Source organism: Medicago truncatula, chromosome 3, assembly GCF_003473485.1.
Source record: "Medicago truncatula cultivar Jemalong A17 chromosome 3, MtrunA17r5.0-ANR, whole genome shotgun sequence".
Classification (NCBI taxonomy): domain Eukaryota; kingdom Viridiplantae; phylum Streptophyta; class Magnoliopsida; order Fabales; family Fabaceae; genus Medicago; species Medicago truncatula.
This window is the reverse complement of record NC_053044.1, coordinates 31,110,508-31,133,395: the sequence shown is the minus strand read 5'-3', so window position 1 is coordinate 31,133,395 and position 22,888 is coordinate 31,110,508. Positions and strand designations below refer to the sequence as shown.

The following is a 22,888-nucleotide window of genomic DNA, read 5'->3' as shown; positions in this document are numbered from 1 at the left end:
TCACCACCGTCCACAACTTCTTCATGTTCCCCACCCTTAAATCTCATCACCGCTACCATCACCATCTCAGATATAACCACACCATCATCATCCCTCATTCTCATCTTGTCTTCACCTCCATCCTCGTCGTCATCATATCTTTCCACCACCCTCCTTCAACCATTGTCTTCGTCCATATGGAATAAAGAGAAAACCTCATGCTAGGGATAGAGAGCTAAGGAGAGATCTGCAAAGAAGAGAGAGAGAGAGAGAGAGGATGAAAGAGAACGCAGAATTTGGAAATTTAATATTTTTTGTGTTTTTTTTAGCTGCGACTTTTATTTATTTAAATTTTTATGATCAAATTTGCCAACTAATGGTGGTAGAAGAGTGGTATGTTCACATAAGGTGGTACATGTTTCAGGACTCTTTATTTATACAGAGGTAACTATAAGAGTTGAAATGGTTATTATGAAAGGTGGTGGCACATGGTTGTAGGAGTGGTGATATAGTCGGATGAGGTAGATAAGTTGGAGTAGTAGTCAGTAGTGATTGGCGACAACTCATTGTGACTTGTTTGCAACTGCTTGTATCTTTATTTAATGTGTATCTAACACAAGCAAGAGCTCCTAATTATATTATAGGATTGAAAACAAAGAAATAAATAAAATAATTACACATAAAGGATAGTTAATCCTAACATGATTATAATATAAAATACAACATGAGAGAATCACAACGTATTGTAACTCACGCCGAGATATAAGAGAATCTCCATGAAACATCCAAAAACTAGTGGTGGAATGATGGTCACTAGGATCACCGGCCCAATCGGCATCAGAGTAGGAACTAAGAATCAATGAGAATGTAACTGAGTAATGAATACCATAAAATAAACTACCCTTGATATACCGAATAATTTGGAGGACACCAACATAATGTGTGGTACATGAAGAAGTCATGAATTGGCTAACAAGATGAACAACATATGAAATATATGGTCGAGTAATTGTGAGGTATATTAGACTACCTACAAGTTGAATATAAATAGTTGCATCATCGAGTAAAATACTGTCTTGAGGAGTTAATCGAATGTAAGGTTAACATTTCCCTACAAATAAGTATGATGTAGATACACTTTCATTGCTATCTCTGCTGCGCCAACAAAATTAACACTTTACTAGAAGTATTATTTGTGATTAGAAAATTTTGTTGATTATATTTGTTGGAGAGCAAGCAATCTAGATAACTTGGAGAGCAAGCAATCAATCATCAATAACCAGAAAATGAACCAAACAACTTGCTTTTCGAAAAGCGCTTTTTGCAAAACACACGCTTCAGCCAAACACAACTTATTCAAAAACAAACCAAAATAGCTTTCCAGAAACGCACTAGTCCAAAATCAGAATCAGAATCACTTATCTAAAACATGATTTTGCTCTTCAAAATATGCAAACGCGAATTCATCAAACACAGCTTATTCTGGCAATAACTTCTGGACCTGTTGAGAATCAGAGAATGGAACAACGAAACAACACAACATGCTGAATCATGACAAGCGAAAACTCTATTCAAATCGTGATTCGGCAGTGTGATTCGATGAAGATCAAAAATGAATTAAGCCAGGAACAAATGAATACTTCTACAAACATCTTAAGCTGTAAACCAAATCCAATCACGATTCCGATCGTAACTAAACCACGCTTCTTTAAAAGCACTTCTCCAAATGCGCTTCTTCAAGAATTGAGAATGAAAATTGAAAGCGCAATCGCAAAAACTGAGATTAACGTAACAAGAAAACGAATTATTCGTAGTTTGAAAAACTCGATCGATCAAGAATTCAAGCAAGAAACTCGAATCAAAGATGAAATTGAATAAGAGTGAAATCAAACGAAACACGATTGGATCGAAGTAACCGAAATTGAAATCGAAAAAAAAAACAGAAAGAAATGGAAAGGAAATTCAGCGATAGAGGAAACAAGAATCGTGAATGAGAAGACACGAAAACAAAATTGAATTAGAGAAAGTAGATGAAATTGAGATTCGAAGAAAAGGAACGATCCAGGATAATGAAGATAGAAAGAAGAGAAAATGAAATGATTTTTCTCGAGAAAATGATGAGAGAGAAAAATCTAGAGAGAGAAAAAAAAAAGGGAAAATAGAGAAAATTCCCAAGGTATCCCCGATAACTGGAAACGAATTTGTCCGAGAACTGTGAAAACAGAGAGCATTAAACACGGACTAATTCTTCCGCCGGGATCAAAATTAATGATTGATTCGTCATGTAACTTGAGAAATTGAATCTTGCTGTTGTCGGCAGAAACGATTGGTTCCTGTTTTCCGGTGAAGCAGCAAACGCCGTAAACAGGTCCAAAGCATGTGATAACAGTATCGATGATGAGATGCTTCGATTGCTTGAACACGGCTTCAGAAACATGGAACTCAGATTCGCGATTGTTCGAATTCGTTGATTTGGCAGAAACGATCAACTCTGAATCAAGAATATGTGTTTTCTGGTTTTCTTCCGAAGCATCAATGGCAGAGTTGCGATTACTGCAACGTGAATCAATCAGAGAACAAGGAACTGCACCGATCTTGACGGTGAATCCATCAACGGTTGGAGCAATCCATGGTGAAGGAGGAGGAGTAGAAAAGGAATCGCCGAAACTGCCGAAAACGATCGAAACTTGCGAAGCGAAAGAACAAGAATTTTCTGATGCGGAAGCTTTAAGATCTTCTTCTTCATCACCATCGGAATCATCTTCGTCCTCAGAAACTGGATCAAAATCGCTATCTCCATAGCGCTCTGATACCATGTTATGAATCAAAGGATTCCATGGTTCTAGATCAAATGCAATGGAAAGGTAAATTGTGTAGTTCTCTCTAGGAGTCATCACAAAGATGCAAATGAATAAAAGATGTGGAATAGTACATAGGTCTTGCTTATTTATTGTGATTTGGAGTAACTAACTCCCTAACTAACTTTATACTAGATTGCTTGCTCTCCAAGTTATCTCTCACTATACTCTAATAGCCATCTTAGCAATTTAAGGCTTTGTTTGGGAGTTTAGATGGGAGGAGAAGGAAAGGCTTTGGAAGAACATAAATATAAGGGAAAATTGATAAATCTTTTCATATTTTTTGAAAAAATATTTTTTAGAGAGTGATAAATTAATGCTTATGATTAATATATTTTTAATTTTAAGAATATTATAACATATATTAAATTTGAGGAATTCATATAAAACGCCCAACCCCCCAAAACCTTCCACCAATACAACTTTTTAGTTCCTCCAAATGACGAGGGTTTTATATTTTTAAGAAAAATAACCCCTCCTCCTAATGTCCTCTATTTTTTCCACGTACTTCTTCCTATTTTTATTTTTGCAAACCCTCATCTCCTTTTCCCTTAAAAAAACCAGAAGATTAATATAGGCTAAAATATGGTTCTGGTCTCTGCAAATATGCCTCGTTTTGGTTTTAATCCCTGTAATATTTTTTTGTTGTTTTTGATCCCTGCAAAATATTTTGTTTTTGAAAATAGTCCATTCAGGGACTATTTTCAAAAGTAAAATATTTTGCAGTGACCTTTCTAAAAATTAAAAGATTTTGTAGGGACTATTTTTATAATAAATGGGTTCGGTCATCACATGTCACGTGTGCAAATCATCACAAAAGTGGGATCAGGGACCAAAATCAAAACGAGACGTATTTGCAGGGACCAAAAACAAAAAAAAAATTATAGGGACTAAAACCAAAATATTTGCAGGGACCAAAACCATATTTTAGCCATTAATATAAAAGCTCTGATAAAACTAGAACTCCTTTATTACAAAGCTCTGATAAATGATTTTGCAGCTAAAAAAACTAGAAGAATAATATAAAAAAGTAATCATTTATATCATGTTCAGTTTTTAAAAAAACTTTTGTCATAGGGCCAGCATTATTCATGTACACGGTCCTGCTCCAAAGGTTACCTGTTTTGACAAAAACTCCAAAGGTTCCTATAGAAGTATATATAATATAATAACATGCAATAGAGAAAATTATTAAGTAATGACACCAATTTCCTATGCCCAGTTTCTCCAAAAGACTGAAAAGACCCCACAAAAATCGAGCAACCAATTATGTGAATATTCATAGCAACCGGCCTTATAAACTTTGGCCACATATGGTCGTTTTTATTAGCAATTGGACCAAACAAGCCTACTACAACACTTCTCTTACCTTAATTTAAACTTTCCTAAAATATTTATAGACATAATCTCATTTTATCCTAAGAAATTAAAAATGGGTGATCACAAGAAAAAAACTATGGAAGAAAAACCAAAACTAGAGGAACTATACCAAGGAATCCCAGATGAATCAGTTAACCTAACATTTCAAGACTTGCCAAATTGGAATAGAAACATTACAATTTCTGAAGGAAGTGCTATTAACACCCCCACAAGAAATATACCATCACCTTCTCTTTCACCTATGTCCATGTCACCTACTCATGATGAATTCAAAAAAGGCTTCAAGGTATATTCTAATCACAAATATAATCAACAAAATTTTCGCCATAGAGGTGTTGGTGTTCAAAGTACTCCTAGCAAGGCAAGTGAGCATAGTATGGGATATGATGCCATGAGTGGTGAGAGCTTGGCTTCAGGAAAAGGTGGTGCTATTCGACGAAGACGACAAGGAATTCCTCACTCTAAGATTTGCACCATTTGCAATGACTATGTTTATTTTTTCAGGACTAGATGCTTGGTATGTCTTTAAATGTTACTATTGTTGATTATAAAAATGACATACTAAGATTTTGAAAAACCATTTGCAGTAACAAAATTATTTTCAAATAATCGTATAAAATGTTGTAACTTTATTGTTGAGTGTGGTGTACAATTCTTTGCTTTATTTAACATTGTTTTTGGAAAATGCAGGTATGTGGCAGGGTTTATTGCAAGCAGTGTGTGGAAATTGGTATGGGAGAACTGAGAGAAGGAAGAAAGTGTATTGAGTGCCTTGGACTAAGATTCAGCCAAAGGTAACAATTTTTTAATCAAACGTTTTACTCCAAAAAAAGTAGTCTCTTAAATTTGATTTCCTAAATTAGATCCAAATTCCATTGTTAGATGAGTTGTGTTATGTAACGTATAACCAAAATTGTTTGACATATAACATGAGCTAGTTCATGAAATTTCATCTGTAAATGACATAATCGGTGTAAAAGAATTCAGACATGCCATTTCATAATCTTGAAAAGAAAAATACTCAACCAGATCACAAATAATTAGGGAAATTCCTAAGCCTTCATTACCATGATAGATTAATTTCTATTTCGGGGGGAAGTTTTACGTTCATCTACCTTGGATCAGTGCTTGAAAATCATCTAAAACTTCAACGATGATTGATACCAGCTTTCAGAAATAGAAGTTCAATGTCTTCTTTGTTGTAATGACTGAGACACTGATATGATCAATCTCAATTTGACAAAAACAAGACAAACAAAATAATGCTCCTCAAAACTTAACTCATTTGTTTTCTTTGTTATTATAAAATTGGCATCGATAAACTCGCCCGTCTCAATTGTGAAGAGAAAGGGGACTACGAGCTTCTACTTTTGAACGGTAACATCAGTTGTAATCGGTGTTTTGGACAATTTTCAAGTGGTAGTTCATATGAACCACATATGAAGGCGGTCCACGGTAGTTGGAGTTAAGATCTAGTATAAAAACATTGAATGGAATTATTTTAATTCAACAATGTTAATCAAAGGATAATTCTAATTTTTGTTCAAGTTTTTTTTTTCTTCTTAACTTCAATAAAACATTAACTTGATTTACACAGGTACATAGAGAGAGCAGGGTTACTAGGATGTTTGAGTTGGAGGTATCCAAGTACATTAAAGCAAAGTGAACTCAAATGGGCAGAGAAAGGACCAAGGAGGAATGGTGACAAAGGCTATGGTCACCAATCAAGACCAACAACACCTACAACTCCAAGGAGTCCTCTGTCTATTGCCAGCAGTAGTGAAGCCACCTATGCCATGTCTGCAGCATATTCTCCTTTCTCTCCACATCATCGCGTCCCTCTTTGAAAACGAGAAAAATTAATTTAACGGGAAATGTTTAGAGTTTAATTGGTATACACTGTCACGATAAAAAAATTACGCATACATCTAGTCATATCTCATCGCAGATATTTGTGGAGACATAAAATTGAGATATAATTAGATATATGTGTAGATTTTTTATTTATTTTTTTATGATTGTTTCTGCAAATTATGAGATATTAATGTACCCAAAACTATTGTTTCTTTCAAAATATTCTTTCAACTGTTTGTTTTTTTATTTGATCTTATGTTTCTTTATTCAATTTGTTGATTTAACTTGTATTAAGAGTTCTATCATTTCTTTCTTTATATGTGTCACTTTCTTCAATGTGTCGTTTACTTTTGTACCTAGCTAAAAATATTAAATACATATACAAAAGTTATTTGCATTAAAATAATCAACAATTGTCAAGTTTACAAGCATTGCTTGATAGTTCTGTTTTAATAAACGACAAATACAAGCTTGTGTAAATTGTATAGATCAAGGTGATACAATAAATAATGATAAAATAAAATACGTTGTTAAGTCTGCCGGCCAGTTACTTCACCCAATACATTGTTATCTATCAAATTAGTAAAAAAATGTTTCTGAATTTACTACTGTCAAAAGAATCATGGAATTGGTGCAGTAAAAAATTAGTAACATTTGATTAAGATCAGATGGCTCACGTGCTAGGTTTGTATTTTGAATAGGATTTATTAAAATAGGAATGCAAGTCACTGATCTTGATCAAATAGTGCTGCTTGTTTGGCTGCTACGACTTCATATTTTTCTTGACCTAGGAAATCGGATGTGGATAATTTCTTGTTGTTTCATGCGGTAAACAATCTCTCGGAGGTTAATATGAGATTAGACGACTCATACTACACAATAACATTATCTTTAAACGACTTCATGTATTATTTTGGACTCAATGGTGAAGTGAAAATTGAAATAATTAATAACTATCGATCAGACTTTACTTCTCTTCCAACCGCACTATCATGATCAATACGTTATTTAGATAGACCTGCTCTTTATTTAGAGAGATACACAATACCCACCCCACCATTGCTTGAACATAAAAAAATAAAAGCCATTTTGCTGCAATGTGATATATTTTTTATATTTTTGCATAATGTCATCACCGTAGACCCAAAGATTATATATCCAAATTAAAAACTGCTGCCATGTGTCTATTAATTACAATATATATAGAAGATTCTCTTATATATTGTAATAGTGTCCCTCTCAATGGATAACTAGATTATTGGCATTGAATATAAAATGATGTACCATACCAAATTACCAATGTCTTCTCTTTCCAATGTCTCTTCATTACATTACATAAAGTAATAAGAAAACCATATATGATCTCTATCTCGATAGTTTAGCACTACACCAATTGATCACAAGTCTCTCGTCTAATTTCTAAATGGTAGAGGATATACCTTTCATTGCTATATGTGTACTCACTTTGAGTTTAGTTTTTCTCCTCAAAAAAATTCTCTCAAAAAGTCAAACAAAAAATGTTCCAAAAGGGTCTTTGGGGTATCCTATTATTGGAGAGACACTTAATTTCCTTAAAGCACAAAGGCAAGTCAAGGGCTCTGAGTGGATAGAAGAAAGGGTATCAAAGTATGGTCCTGTTTTCAAAACCTCCTTGCTGGGTTCTCCTACAGTGTTTATTATTGGACAACAAGGAAACAAGTTTATTCTTGGTTCCTCAGATGATGTTTTGTCTGCTAACAAACCCCCTACCATTCAAAAGATACTTGGAAAGCAAACTCTAGCTGAACTTATAGGATCAAGGTAGATACTCTTCAACTCTTAATCATTGTTGCAACTTAAATTGTTGTTTTAAAATTTCAAATAGTTTAGATAGCTTGTCCAAAGTGAAATGGTATTTTAAGGGGGATAATTAAATGGCATCATTTAAACAATATTTCATTGTGGTTAAAATCTCGATCAGCATTCTGAAATCTTATGATTTTGTGATTTTGCTCTGCCTTACCGATCAGAATCCTGAGTAGAATCCTAAACTATGTAAAATCCGCCATATAATTGGCGCGTTCGTGATGTGATGTAGGCTTGTAGGATCTAGATTTTGAGTATTTTTTTTTGACTTGGTTGTTTTATATATTAGAGATTTGGGACTTTGAGTCGTTTATTTTAAGATGTGAAACTTGGTTGTTTTATGCTAATTTTAAGATTTCAAACTTTACGTGGCTTATGCACGTTATAGCAAAGTTGTTAAAATCAGGATTTTGCTTCAAGTCGAAAGGGAAGAGCAAAATCGAAAATCTTAAAATCGCAATCAAAATCGAAAGATTTTACTCAACTACTTTTGTAAAATCGATATAAGAAATCGTAAAATCACAATCAAAATCAATGGATTTTACCAAAACAAAAACAATGTTAAATATATGTTATAAATTATATATAGTCATAAATGACTCGGTTTAAATCCACAAAATACTTATACATAAATGACTAAAAAATGGACAAAATCCTTAAAACCCCTTTTCAATTCCTGAATTTTTGTATGGATTTCACGATTCTGTGCTATTTTACTAGGATTTTACCTATTTTGGGATTCTGCTATGGATTTGAGTCATAGAAGGTGAATAAAGTCGCAAAATCCTGCATTTTACGATTTAAGTCAGGATTTTGACAACAATGCTTTATAGTATATATTTAATATTATTTGATTAAAAACCTTCGATTTTGGTTGCCATTTTTGGTTTTGTGATCTTGCTATCCTCTTTCAAAGTTAAGCAAAATCTTGATTTTGACAACCTTTGTTGACACAATTATGTACAGTTTTGTTTTATATTAGTTAGGAACTGTATATCAACTGTGTGTGAAGCATCTTATGTAAATGTTTTCCTATTTTTAACATACAAATTTAACATCAAAATTCAACAACAATTTAGATGCTTAACGCAATTTAAATATGTGGCTAATTATGATTAGTAGATGATTAATGAATATGGAAGATGCTAAAACTTATTAAACACTTACTCAACACAACCACACAGTATTGATCGTTATTAATCACAAATTTCAAGTGTATATTTGAACTCAAATAGTGGTCAGTGAGTATAATGTATAGTTGAATATTTGAGTGGAACATGAAGTTGAAAATTGTGTTATAGTGAATGGTTAATAAGTTAAAACTCCTTTATTTAGCATATTTAACCGCGAGTTTGAATTGTGCTAACTATCTAAGTTGATGTGGAATATTGATGTCAAATTTGTATGTCAAAATAATCTTTATTATAATCAAGGTTTTTAAAAACTCTTGCATGATCCAAATTGAAGCGGCAACATCAAGTTTTTCTTTATTTTTTATGTCAACACATTTGACCAAAGTTTTGCATAAGATCATGACGCAACAGCGACAACAGTTTCAATTTTAAACCTTGATTGTGATCTTGATTCAAACAGTGGCGCTGTGAAATAAGGTCTTTCATATTTGGACACACAATTTGAAGAATTGATATTTATAAAAGGATGGTGAATCCATCTAGTTTGAGGCTTGTGTTTACTTTTTGTGCAGGCACAGGTTGTTGAAGGGGGAAATGTTGAAATTCTTGAAACCTGAATGCCTTCAAAACTATGTGAAAAAGATGGATGAATTAGTGTACAAAGTATTACTTAAAGAATTGAAAGAGAATAAAACAACTCAAGTTGTGAGGTTGATGAAGAAACTATCCTATGATATGGCATGCAATGTATTGTTTGACATAGATGATCACACAAGGGAAATTCTGTTTGAGGATTTTACCACAGCATTTAAAGCAATTCACTCTCTTCCAATCAATTTCCCTGGCACCTCATTTTGGGGAGGCCAAAAGGCTAGGGCAAGAATTGTGGCAAAGATACTTCCTATTATGAACAAAAGAAGGGAGGATTTGTCAAAAGGAGTTCTAAGCTCTACTAATGATATGCTTTCTTGTCTTCTTGCTATAAGGGATGAAAATCATCAACCTCTATCTGATGACATAATTACAGACAATTTTATTTTTCTATTTGTTGCAAGTCATGACACATCTGCTACTCTTATGAGCTTGATGATATGGAAGTTATCAAGAGATCAAGAGGTTTACAATAAAGTTTTAGAAGGTAATACTAATTTTTTTTTTACACTATGCTATTTGTGTATCATTCCATATTCCAAAATAAAAAGGGCTTGTTTGTTATTTTGCTAGAAAATCACTAAATTGAGAATATGAAATATATCTGAAAACTGCTTCGCAACTTCTCTTGAAAATCATTTTTGCAAATGATTATTTAAAAAAATAAATACTAATTTTACAGTACACAGACACAATAGCTTTTATTTTCTTACAAATCTCTGAACTATTAAATGAAAAAATCACTTTTTTTTTCTATAATCTATAGTAAATGGACTCTTAGTCTCTCTTTGAAGTTTTGCTAAATTCCTTTATGCAGAACAAATGGAAATTTTAAAGCAAAGGGAAGCAAATGAAGAGGGGCTAACATGGGGAGAGATACAAAAGATGAAATACACATGGAGAGTTGCTCAAGAATTGATGAGGATGATCCCTCCCTTGTTTGGTGCATTTAGGAAAGCACTTAAAGATACTTGCTACCAAGGATATGACATACCAAAAGGGTGGCAAGTAATGTTTCTTCCAAAGTTTTAATTTTGTATTATTATTTTTTATCAGTCACATATATATTTTTTTGGGCTAACATTAATGTCAAATTGGTTTCTTGTTTAGGTATATTGGGCATCAAGTGGAACACATGAGAACAAAGATATATTTGAGAATCCATACAAGTTTGAACCATCTCGTTTTGAAAATCAAACCAAGCCAATTCCACCCTTTACTTACCTTCCATTTGGTGCAGGGCTTCATAATTGCATAGGAAATGAGTTTGCTAGGGTTGAGACATTAACTACCATTCACAATTTTGTGAAGATGTGTGAATGGTCTCAATTGAATCCTGAGGAAACTATTACTCGTCAACCTATGCCATATCCTTCCTTAGGTCTACCAGTTATGATTAAACCAAGATGTAATATGTCTTCTTAAACTCAATTTATTGTCCTGTATTATTTATACATTAAAGCAAACTGAACTCAAATGGGCTGAGAAAAGACCAAGGAGGGCAGTGATAACGGTTGAACTCAAATTCTGCTTTAATAATTGACAAATACAAACCTGTATGATTGTATAGATCAAGATGATACAATGATTGAATGTTGAATGTTAAATATTAAAAGCTTGCTAAATCTTCCCGGCAGTTTCTTAGGCAAACACATGTGATCTAACAAATGGCAAGAAGATTTGAATTTAGTATTGTTAAAAGAATCATGTGATCTAATATAAGGGGAAAAACTCTCAAAGCCTAACCAATCAAGGTTCTAAAATGCCTCGAATAAGATACATTTGATAGAAGGAACCTATGATGTTGGTGTCTTGGAGGCATTTATAAGGATTAAAATGGATTTTCTATGATTTTTTTAGGTTTTGGTTAGGGTACTGTTAAGGGCAAAATGATTATTTTACTAAGGCTAAGTGCTAAACAGCAAATTATAAGAAAATAAAGGCTAAGTTGAATTTTTTTCAAAAGATTAGAGATCAATTTACAATTTTCAAAAGTCCAGGGGTCAGTTGCAATTTTGAAAAAGTTGAACAAGCTAACTTGAAATTGTTGAAAGATCATGGACAAATTTCAAATTTTCAAAAGTTTAGGGCCAAAGAGTAAATATATAAACATTTTGGTGCTTATTGTAACTGTTAAAAAAATTGTCAAAGATAGATGTGGCAAGTGATGACACAAGACATAAGGTGATTGGCTACGAAAATGATGGGGTATGGTGACGTTGCCAGATAAGACTGGGTGACATAGTACTAATTAACTGGACATAACGAGTGTTTTGGCTCGTCATCTTCCCTTAATGGCACGTGCAAACACTTGGAGGCAAGGGTAGTGCGTGCCGTGGAAGCCGACCTTGAAGTTTTGTACTATGAGGTTTTTGGACCTCTTGAACACGATGTTAGTGTTTGTTTGGATGAAGTCAGACTAAAAATGGAGCTTTTGAGATTTGATGCTTTTATTTTAAGATTAATTTCAATATCTCATTCATTCACAACTCACTTAACCCTAGCTTTAATCGCAAGATGGATCATAACCACAAAGTAAACAAATACACTATGTTTTGAAAAGCGCACACACTTTGATTTCAAATACTTGATTGAGTCACAAAAGACATTATGAATTCATAGAAGCCATATATCAATGTTAACAATATAGGGTTTCTCGTGAAGAGTCAACATACAATATAGGTTTCCCTTATGTTGACTCCTTACATGATTCTTTCCAAAAAAAAAAAAAGGAACATTTTACATATGACATGACAAGAAACAACACCAACTACATAGTACATGAACATGGATTCAATGTAATTAGTCAAAACTATGCATTCACGCAGTTACTCGATGATTGTATGATCAAAATTCGATGATGCAAATTTCAAGTAGGTTTTTTATTTCTTTTCTTAAAAAATCTAAGATTCCAACTTTAAAATATGTATTGTCCGATCTCGATACAACGGTTACTGACATGGTAAATGTGGGATTTTGTGAGTCTAGGAAATCTGGGCATAGAACATATAAGATAGAACAAGAAAGTTTAAGACATATTGCATCTAGGTTTGATCTTAATTGGGAGACCCAAGGATGGATATGGCATTGGTCGACGAGTAATTGTTTCCTCTAGGTTCATTTGAGACCATTCATATGTCTTCACAAAATTGTGAATAGTGGTTAAGGTTTGAACCCTAGCAAACTCATTTCCTATGCAATAGTGAAGCCCTGCACCAAATGGGATGTAAGAAAAGGGTGGAATTGACTTGGTTCGATTTTCAAAACGAGATGGATCAAACTTTTCAGGATTCTCGAATATATCTTTGTTCATATGAGTTCCACATGATGCCCAATATACCTAAAAACATGAAACCAATATAAAATTAAAGTTAGGCCAAAAAAATATGCCAGTAAAAGAGGTATGTGACTGCAATCTGAACTGCGACGTCAAGGTTATTGATGTATCCACAATAAGAGCGCAGATGCGATGGAGACATTATGCATTGGAGTACGATTGTCCAATAATATAAAATATCGTGACTGCGATTTAAAACCTTGGAAGAAACATCACCTACCTGCCACCCTTTTGGTATGTCATATCCTTCGTAATTAGTATCTTCGATTGTTTTCCTAAAGGCCCCAAACAAAGGAGGGATCATTCTCATCAACTCCTGAGCAACTCTCCATGTGTATTTCATATTTTGTATCTCTCCCCATGTTAGCCTGTCTTCATTTCCTTCCCTTTGCTTTATGATTTCCATTTGTTCTGCATAAAAGTATTTAGCAACAATGTAATCCAAAAAATATACAATTTATCGACAAAACCATGAAAGAAGTATTAAATCCTTTTTTATTTTAGAGTAAGGAATCTAGGTTTTAAATTAAGCCTTGCAACTGCATCTCAAATATAACAGAGATTGAAGTCTCCGCAATGGCATTACAACCACATCAGTCATATTTTCCCGCAATATAAAGTTTCGTAGCGTAAATGCGACAGCAATTGTAGTTTAAATCCATGATACAGTGGCACATAAATAGCACAACCTAAAAAACAAATTAGAATTACCTTCTAAAACATTATTGTAAACCTCTTGATCTCTAGATAACTTCCATATCATCAAGGTCATAAGAGTAGCAGATGTGTCATGACCTGCAACAAATATAAAAATAAAAGTGCCAACAATCATTTCTTCATCTAAAGGTTGATTATTTTCATCCCTTATTGCAAGAAGGCATGAAATCATATCGTTAGTAGAGCTTAGAACTCCTTTTGACAATTCCTCCCTTCTTTTGTTCATAATTGGAAGTATTTTGTCCACAATTCTTTCTCTAGCCTTTAGGCCTTTCCAAAGTGAGGTTCCAGGGAAATTGATGGGAAGAGAATGAATTGCTTTAAATGCTAAGATAAAATCTTCATACAAAACCTCCCTTGTTTGTTCATCTATGTCAAACAATATATTGCAAGCCATATCATAGGTCAGTTTCTTCATCAACCTCACAACTTCAATTGTTTTATTCTCTTTCAATTCTCTCAATAATACTGTTTTCACTAATTCATCCATCTTTTCTACATAGTTTTGAAGGCATTCAGGTTTCAAGAATTTCAGCATTTCCCCCTTAACCAACTTGAACCTACACAAAAAATAAACACAGGTTTTAAATTATGATCACAGTTGCATCGCGATCTTTCATTTTTCTATTCTTGATAGAATAAAACATATTCTAATATCATATTGCTATTCTTGATAGATGACATCGATAAGAGAAAAGTAAAATTTAAAATTATATTGATAAAATAAATCACATCAAGGGATACATAAGATATTTTTTGCAAATGAGAAAAACAACTAGTAGTGTAACTAACTAACTAATTAGAGTACTATCTAACTAGTGTAACTAACTAATGTTAAGAGTCCCACATCGGTCAGGAATTGGCCTGACAAATTGTTTATAAGTGGGGGCAATCCTCACCTCAAAGGCCGGTTTTGTGGGGTTGTGTTAGGCCCAACCACCATTCTAATATGGTATCAGAGCCTCTTCGCGTTTCTTTGGACCACCTGTTATCAGGTTTCCGTTATCGGACCACCCGTCATTTATGTTCACGCTTCAGATGTGCAATCCTGAGTGTGAGGGGGTGTCACATATCGTTTTATAAACCCTCGATCGTTAAGGTTGCGGCCACAATTGCAATCACAAATCGTTTTATAAAACCTTGATCGTTATATATAAGGATTTTTGACAAATAATCTAATCTACTTAAATCAACAATTTAAGTTGCATCAATGAGGAATATGTACCTTGATCCTGTGAGTTCAAGTAGGCTTTGTTTTCCAAAAATCCTTTGAAGTGTTGGAGGTTTCTTACTAGAAAGAACATCATGTGAGGAACCAAGAACAAACTTGTTTCCCTGTTGACCAATAATAAACACAGTAGGGGAACCCAATATGGAAGTTTTGAAGACAGGACCATATTTAGCTACCCTTTCTTCTAACCACTCAGAGCCCTTGTCTTGCCTCAGTGCTTTAAGAAAACCATATGTCTCTCCAATGAGAGGATATCCCATAGATCCTTTTGGAACATTTTTAATTTTACTTTTTGAGAGAAATTTCGTGAGGAGAAAAGCTAAACTCAAAGTGAGTAGACATATAACTATGAAATATATTTCCACAACCATTGGAAAATTAGATTGAGAGACCTAAGATCATATAAAGTAGTAGTTATTTCTGGTGATTGAAATCAAATATATATCGTTTTCTTATAGCTACTCTATTTAATGTTGAGATTTCTAAGTTACATCATTTTATATTTGCAGGCGTATAATCCAATTGATTGAGAGGAACACCTCGTGCAATTAGAAGGAAAAAAAGGGAAACATCATCATTTATCTAAAAGCTTCCTTTAAGTTGAAAGGGAAACATTATAATTATCATTAATTGATGGTGACGGAGCCAAAAAAAAATAATTATGGAGGGACCATATTGTTTTTTTTTTTTTGAAGAAATGGAGGGACCATATTGTAACAAAAATAATTACAATTAAAGTTGTAGTCATGTGATTCAATGACTTTTTACACGTGAAACAAATATTAGAGGATTAATTATATTCTTATACCTTGTTGTCATCAAAATCAAAATTGAAGGATTAATTGTGTTTCATTCATACTCAACATCGAGTAGTTACCCAAAGGTTGCCCTAGGGTTCCCCTAACTCTAACTCTAGGATTCTTACTCGGTCTTTTTTTTTGTTATTTGTAAATATATGATTTTCTATTAGTCTAAGTAAACAATTTTTAATTTATTTTAAGTATCAAATGATGAAGTGAAATACATCATTATGGAAATAAACAAAAATTACTTTTTTTTTTTTTTGTCAAGTAACCTAGTGGCTAGAGCTCACACAATTTAATTGTGGAGAGTGGAGTGTCCGGGGTTCGAACCCCGACTCTTGCATATAAAATGTGATACCCCTACCAATTGAACTAAGCTCACGAGCATAAATTACTTTTATTAATGTGCAAAGATATGATATATTTTTGTTTTTTTTTTCAGTGTTGTTCTATGTGATACATTTTACCTCAAAAGTAATTATCGTAATAAGTAAATGATATTATTGTATTTTTAAGACAACATACTTTCATTGTATTTTTATTTTTTCTCTCCTTTTTTCTTTCATTTTATTGTTATTGTCCAATCAAAAGAGGGTATGTGGTCTTTATTATAGACAACATACATCATCTAATAAATGAATATAAAATTATGATTTTTTTTCTTATAATAATGACAAGATTGTGTAAACAGTATGAAAATAATTTTTTTAAGAAAGTATGAAAATAATGATTGTATGAATAAACAAATGTATATACGTAAAATGTTTTCATTTGGAGGCATAAAAAAATATTCTCCTCGTCCCATAACAAAGTTTTCCTAAAATAACTGATTCATTTCACTTTTCAATATAATATTAATTATTTGTTTTAATTATAACTCTAATTAATACTACTTTTATCACTCTTAATTCAATATATTTCACTTTGCATTTATGATAATGAAAAATACATCAATAGTATTTAATTTAAGACATAGTAACTCTATTAAAAATGTTACGATTTTAAGACATAGTAATGTTTAGGCAAAATTGTACTTTTCGCCCATTAAATTTTAAAAAGTTACGATTTTAACCCTAAAAAAAATGGCAAAAGTGATCCGCTATGTTTAAAAAAATATGCTATTTTGACCCTTAACATAAGGGAATATGATCTTTTGACCCATTATCTTATTAAAAAGTTATGTTATAACTCTTGTTTTGGGACATGTGACGACTTCTTAGCAGTTTTGAAATTAAATGGACCAAAATTACAATTTTTTTTAATATAAAATCAAAATTACAATATTTTAAAATTTAGAAGACAAAAAATGTTATTTGTGTTTTCCAAGAAGATAAATGTAAAAGTACTTTTTTTATTTTTTGACAAAAAGCTTATAAAATAAATTAAATAATAATAATAACAATAATAATATATAAAAAAATAAAAGACAACCGTTAATATTTGGTTTCAACGTGAGGAAGAAGAGAAGAGAGAGAATTTACGCGTTTGTTAGACTCAATCAGAAAAAAAGTTCAGAGAAGAAGAAAATAAATGGCGACACAAATGCAAGATCCCAATGCACCTTCTTCCAACGTCTTCATCCGCGGCAGCGTCAACGGCGTCTCCACCACCGCCACCGTCGCCGGCGAACCCCACTCTCACCACCGTCGCGCCCACTCCGAAATCAACTACCGTCTCCCCGACGACATTATGGACCTCTCCCCTTCCGATCCCTTAACCGGCGGCGGATCCTCCACCGCCAGCCTCGACGAGATCGGATCCGAAGACGATCTCTTCTTCACCTACATTGACGTCGAGAAGCTCGGAGGAGTTACAAACGGTTCGAATACGAATCAGACCGGTTACGGAAATTGCGCCGGTGCCGGAGCCGGAGCCGGCTCCGGAACGAGTGGTAATAATGATGGAGAGAAGAGTGGGAACGATGCTACGACGCCGAGAACGAGGCATAGACATAGTTGTTCGGTTGATGGATCAACGTCGACGACGAATATGTTTGGAGAGATCATGGATGCGAAGAAAGCTATGCCTCCTGATAAACTCGCTGAGCTTTGGACTATTGATCCAAAACGTGCTAAGAGGTTTTTTCTTGATTTATCTTCGTTTGAAAATGTATCAACTTTTTTGTGATTGAATTGGATTAATGTTGATTTTACGTTGATTCATCGATTTATGATCTTAATTGTCATTAAAATGTAATTTATTTTGTGTTGTTATTACGTATTAATTATAGAAATTGATTGTTAGTTTGGAAATTTAAGTGGCTGATTATGATTGTTTGGGTAAATATTGTTTGATCTTGAAGTATTTGCTTTTTTTTGGAATGTTAATGTTGAAATGGGAATTTTAGTGCGTCTTTGGATTCAGCTCGAGATTTCACGATGAGGCGTCGTGGTTTTAGAAACAAACAACTACAGTTTAGAGCTTCAACACTGATGATACCGTGATTTTGCCAAACTCATTGCTCATCTAGACATATAGATATAGTTAGTATTGACATTTGGCACTTTGGGGTTGGTATTTGATGATTGCGGTTTTGTTGTGATTGTGAAAAGCTTGGACTTTGGAGATCTCGAAAAACACTATTTTTTTGACCAAAAAAACTCTTGATTTGAAACCTAGTTGTTTGGGTGCTATTTGGATTTGTAATTTCTAACAACTATACATGCTTCTAGAATTTCAAGTGTTTAAATGGGATGTTACACAGAAATCATGAGTGAGGTGTATGCCATAGATGCTGCTATAGTTTCATTTTATTTTCAATAACTGAATTTTAGTAGTTGCTTTGGATTTTATTTCAATTATTAATCTCAGAAGTATTGTTGTTATGTGCAGAATACTTGCAAACCGGCAATCTGCTGCACGTTCAAAGGAGAGAAAGGCCCGCTATATTCAAGAGCTTGAGCGCAAGGTTCAGACCCTTCAAACAGAGGCTACAACTCTCTCCGCCCAATTGACATTATACCAGGTTAGTTTCAACTTTGTCTATCTTTGACACAACAAACCAAAAGTTCCTTTGTGTGTTGGGTCTTTTGTTTATTGGAGCTGCATTTTATGCTAGAAGTGTCTAATAAGTTAGTTGATCATGATTTTGATATGATATGCAGTTTCTTTCCATTTTGTGGCTTTTGATTATTGTCCAAGATTTCTTATAAAGTTATGATATAGCATGTTTGCCTGCAAATATTTCTTTTTCGGCCGTGTATAAGCTTTCCAACCAGCTGCTCAAACAATGCATTTAAATTATAATAAGAGATATATCTTTCTTGAAATTGTTGTTAACTATGAAAATATCACATTTAGATAAATGGATTGTGGACACACTCTTCTTGTATTCTCTTCGCAAAATCCTTTCTTTCTTCTAGTAGATAAATCTACATGGTTCCTGATCATGTTACAAAATAGTAAATTTAGATTGGCAAGTTATTTTAGTAATGGCTGGTATTGATGCTGGTTTTTAATTAAAATTCTTAGTAACCATTTGTTGACTTCAGTTGTTTGTTATCCACAAACTTATATGTTATAGGAATTTTTCTCACCACTTATTGATTTTTCAGAGGGACACAAATGGTCTGAGTACTGAAAATACCGAGCTCAAGCTCCGTCTGCAATCCATGGAACAACAGGCACACCTTCGAGATGGTAGCTACTATTTTAAGCCAATCACTTTCTTATGATACAATTAGATACATGCTTAATGATTTACATTTTTCAAATGAAAATTTTTAAAATGCCTTTGAAATTTGTTTCTAATTTATGCAGCTCTTAATGATGCGTTGATGAAGGAAGTTGATAGGCTTAAGATTGCTACCGGGGAGGCAATGAACCCCTCTGAATCTTATAATATGGGAATGCACCAGCTGCAATTTGCAGGGTCAAATTTCTTTTCAATGCCACAACATTCAGGTCCTTCGGGTCACCAGAACATACAATTTCCCCAATTTGGTCACTCCCCATCTGACATGCCAAATTATCAGTTGCAACAAACCAATTCTCACCAAATCTCAGATATGTTGCAAAATGATCAGCTCGGTCGTTTGCAGGGGCTTGACATCAGTAGCAAAGGATCAACCCTCGTGAAATCTGAAGCCCCCTCAATCTCTGCAAGTGAGAGTAGCACTACATTTTGAATATAACCTAAACTCCTTGACCTACTGACTTATTTATGGTGCTCCATTATCTTCAATTGTCTATAGTGTTGACATGTAGTCATCTAATGAAGGTTCTATGTTTCATTAAATATTCCATTTAGATTAAGAAATGATTCTTGATTGTTTATTCTTAGGGATATGCTCCCCAGATAGGGGAAGCACCCTCGTGGTTTTGTCGCAAAAAGTCCGCGCAATCATATTGAAGCGTGGCGTTTTGGTGTTGTGGGTTTTGAAAAATTCAGAATGAAAGGTCATTCACTTTGTACCTTTGTATGTTGGGATGCTTTTTGATCCCTCTTTGGTCATGTGTATCATCATTTACATGATACAAATATGTAAACTATGATTTGTTGTATTGTTCCAATTGAAGGACATGTAAGATGAATTATCCAAAACAGAAAAGGATCTGTAAAATGTACTTTTAGTAATCTTTTATTGTTATCATTATAGTTTTAGATTTATGTCTTTGGTTCCTTTTCCTCATTAAGAAAAAGTTTTAGAGACTTCTATTATTGCTCAACTAGACATGTTACATGTCTTAACTGATTGCATTGCGTCCTATTTTTTTGTAGCTATAACTAATAAATGACTTCATCAACCATGAATTTAGAGATAAGGTTCAAAATATCTCATCCATGTATTAGGATTTTGGCTTTCTTAACAGAAGCTGTCATTTGTCTTTAAAGTCTTGGAGATAAGAATGGCAACCCTCTCTAGGTTCTCTCTCTGCCGTACGTCTTAACTCTTGTCTTGTCTACTTTTTGTCTTACCAAGACATTAATATTCAAAAGCTGTTTGGAGGGGTCCCAAATACTCAAACAAGGATAAGGCAAAATTGTGTCTGTAGCAGCTGTCTTATTTAAGGTGTCACTGTTTGTTGTTGTAGGCCAGATTTCAATAAAATTCATCGATCAAATATTGAAGACGGTTGAAACAAAGAGGAAAGGCACATAGGACGGTAATTTGTTTAGTGTATGTTTGGTATCACTGTGCGCGTTTCAAGATCACGATGACTCGTCATGATTTTGTAAAAGGTATAAAGTGTAACTTTTACAAAATCAAGGTGGATCAAGTTCTATGATCACAAGTCCAAATAAAAATAGGTTAGAGACACCGAATAACTATACATTTTATTTAATTATTTTAAAAATAAATACTATTAAAAAAAATTTCATTGTACATTTTCCAATTGTGTGAGTCTGTCTAAATGAATTATGTTTCGACTTAAGGTTATGAAAGTTGCTCTTCTCCCTTTTGTTTTTGCTTATTTTCACCTCGAAATTCCCCAATTAACCCCAGTGCAAGTTAACTATCATTCGGTATCCAACGTGAGTTAACTTGCATTGAACCGCAACGGTAGTTAACTTGCGCTCGGTACCCAGCGTGAGTTAATTTGCGCTGAGGTATGTTTTACATCAGAACATACAAGCTTCTCTGCCATTATGTTTGAAACAGAAAGCAAATCAAATTTTATCCTTCTAAGTGCGAATTTCATCAAACTCAACTTCAACTTCTACGTTTATTACAAGTAAGTGCTTATGATCCTTTTGCATTGACTTATTTTTGTTTAATTGATTTTTTTTTTATAAAAATTGAAATGTTAGGTTTTTAGGGTTGATGAAATTGTTAGAATTTTTGGATGTTAATGATTAAATAAGTTAGAAACTGTATTTTAGATGTTGATTAGATTTAGTTTTGCTCCAATGGAGATTGAAATGACACAATAAACTCATAATGTTTATGTTGAACTTTAGGTGTTTGATAAAATGTCTCAACAAAAAATTTATTTTTTTTCATTTATTTATGTTGTGAAGATATGTCTGACAGACCGAACAGGAAGAATTGGTAAGGAGACCATGACCTCAAGTGCACGGGCAGAGATGCATGTTGTGCGCCCTTTTACTAGAAAGGTATGAAGGCTTGGGAGTGGGATTGGGACGCCCCAAACGAGTGCGTCCTAGATAGTAGACCCTACACAACAGTATGAGGAGGACTCTCACTACCACATTGCTCATGAGCACAACGAGCAGCCTCAGTATGAGCAGCCGTCTCAAGAGGAGGATGGTGAGGCTGATCCTGAGCAGCAGTGGGTATTAGAGATTGTACCGGAGGTTGCACCCAAACTTGAAGGTTTTCCTGGGGCCCTAGTGACATGTAGCTTCTACCATCGTCGGTACATATGTGGCCTATAGGATTTGGCCTATAGGATTTGGAGTGACACAGAAGTAAGTATAATTGTTTAATTTTATTTAATTATTGTTTATTTACGATTCAATTGCTATATAAAATATTGTTTATTTAAATTATTTCAGTTTCAAAGGAAGCATTGAGTGGAACCTTTATCACATGGAAGGAAAATTAAAGTTAGCTGGTTGGAAGTCCCGGGAGAGGGTGCAGATTTGAAATAAGGATATTTTTATTGATGAAAGATGATATATATTAGGCTTAAATAAGTAAAAGGTCCCGGTAAGTTAGCGCGTTTTTTGTTTTAGTTCACGTATCTTTTTTTGTTGTGAAACAACCCTTGTTTTGGTTTTAGTTCACGTTTCTTTTTTTGTTGCAAAACAACCCTTGTATTTACTTAACCTTTTGAAAGTGGTCCCTGTTGTCTGATTCCGTTCAATAAAAGCATTGTTGGCTAATGAACGCATAGATGGTACTTGATGAGATGGCAATTGGTCTTAGTAGAGGGACTAAAACTAAAAACGCATATTTACAGAGGACGAAATTAAAAAAACATAATTATCAAATTTTGAAATTTAAAATCCTTTATTTCCACCTTCTTCCTCTCTCTGTTCTTTCTCTCATCTTCATTCCCTCTCTGGAAAATCAAACCCAAATTTCACATGTAATCCTTAATAAAACCAAATCACTGGAAATCAAACCCAAATTCATTCATTTTCTCTAAATTCAAACAAACCCAAATTCCTCAATTTTAATGACAAATTCATC

The 22,888-nt window shown here is 33.6% G+C and overlaps 4 protein-coding genes across 4 annotated transcripts; 3 read left to right on the top strand and 1 right to left on the bottom strand.

Annotated features, from left to right (window-relative positions):
• The first annotated feature begins 4,159 nt into the window (after positions 1-4,159).
• LOC25491081 (uncharacterized) lies at positions 4,160-6,390 on the top strand. Its single transcript, XM_013604997.3, has 3 exons — positions 4,160-4,734; positions 4,908-5,011; positions 5,815-6,390. Exons 1-3 carry the CDS (start codon positions 4,270-4,272, stop codon positions 6,062-6,064), a joined length of 819 nt encoding a protein of 272 aa, XP_013460451.1. The 5' UTR covers positions 4,160-4,269; the 3' UTR covers positions 6,065-6,390.
• A 955-nt stretch (positions 6,391-7,345) lies between these two features.
• Positions 7,346-11,334, top strand: LOC25491080 (taxadiene 5-alpha hydroxylase). Its single transcript, XM_013604995.3, has 4 exons — positions 7,346-7,871; positions 9,622-10,187; positions 10,518-10,708; positions 10,811-11,334. The coding sequence occupies exons 1-4, from the start codon at positions 7,495-7,497 to the stop codon at positions 11,123-11,125; spliced, it is 1,449 nt and encodes a 482-aa protein (XP_013460449.1). The 5' UTR covers positions 7,346-7,494; the 3' UTR covers positions 11,126-11,334.
• Positions 11,335-12,251: 917 nt separating this feature from the next.
• Positions 12,252-15,512, bottom strand: LOC25491079 (taxadiene 5-alpha hydroxylase). Its single transcript, XM_013604994.3, has 4 exons — positions 14,980-15,512; positions 13,749-14,314; positions 13,258-13,448; positions 12,252-13,040 (listed from the first exon to the last, which is right to left on the bottom strand). Exons 1-4 carry the CDS (start codon positions 15,354-15,356, stop codon positions 12,729-12,731), a joined length of 1,446 nt encoding a protein of 481 aa, XP_013460448.1. The 5' UTR covers positions 15,357-15,512; the 3' UTR covers positions 12,252-12,728.
• Positions 15,513-17,244: 1,732 nt separating this feature from the next.
• LOC25491078 (transcription factor RF2b) lies at positions 17,245-20,364 on the top strand. Its single transcript, XM_013604993.3, has 4 exons — positions 17,245-17,866; positions 18,621-18,753; positions 19,343-19,427; positions 19,548-20,364. The coding sequence occupies exons 1-4, from the start codon at positions 17,319-17,321 to the stop codon at positions 19,913-19,915; spliced, it is 1,134 nt and encodes a 377-aa protein (XP_013460447.1). The 5' UTR covers positions 17,245-17,318; the 3' UTR covers positions 19,916-20,364.
• Positions 20,365-22,888: the final 2,524 nt, after the last annotated feature.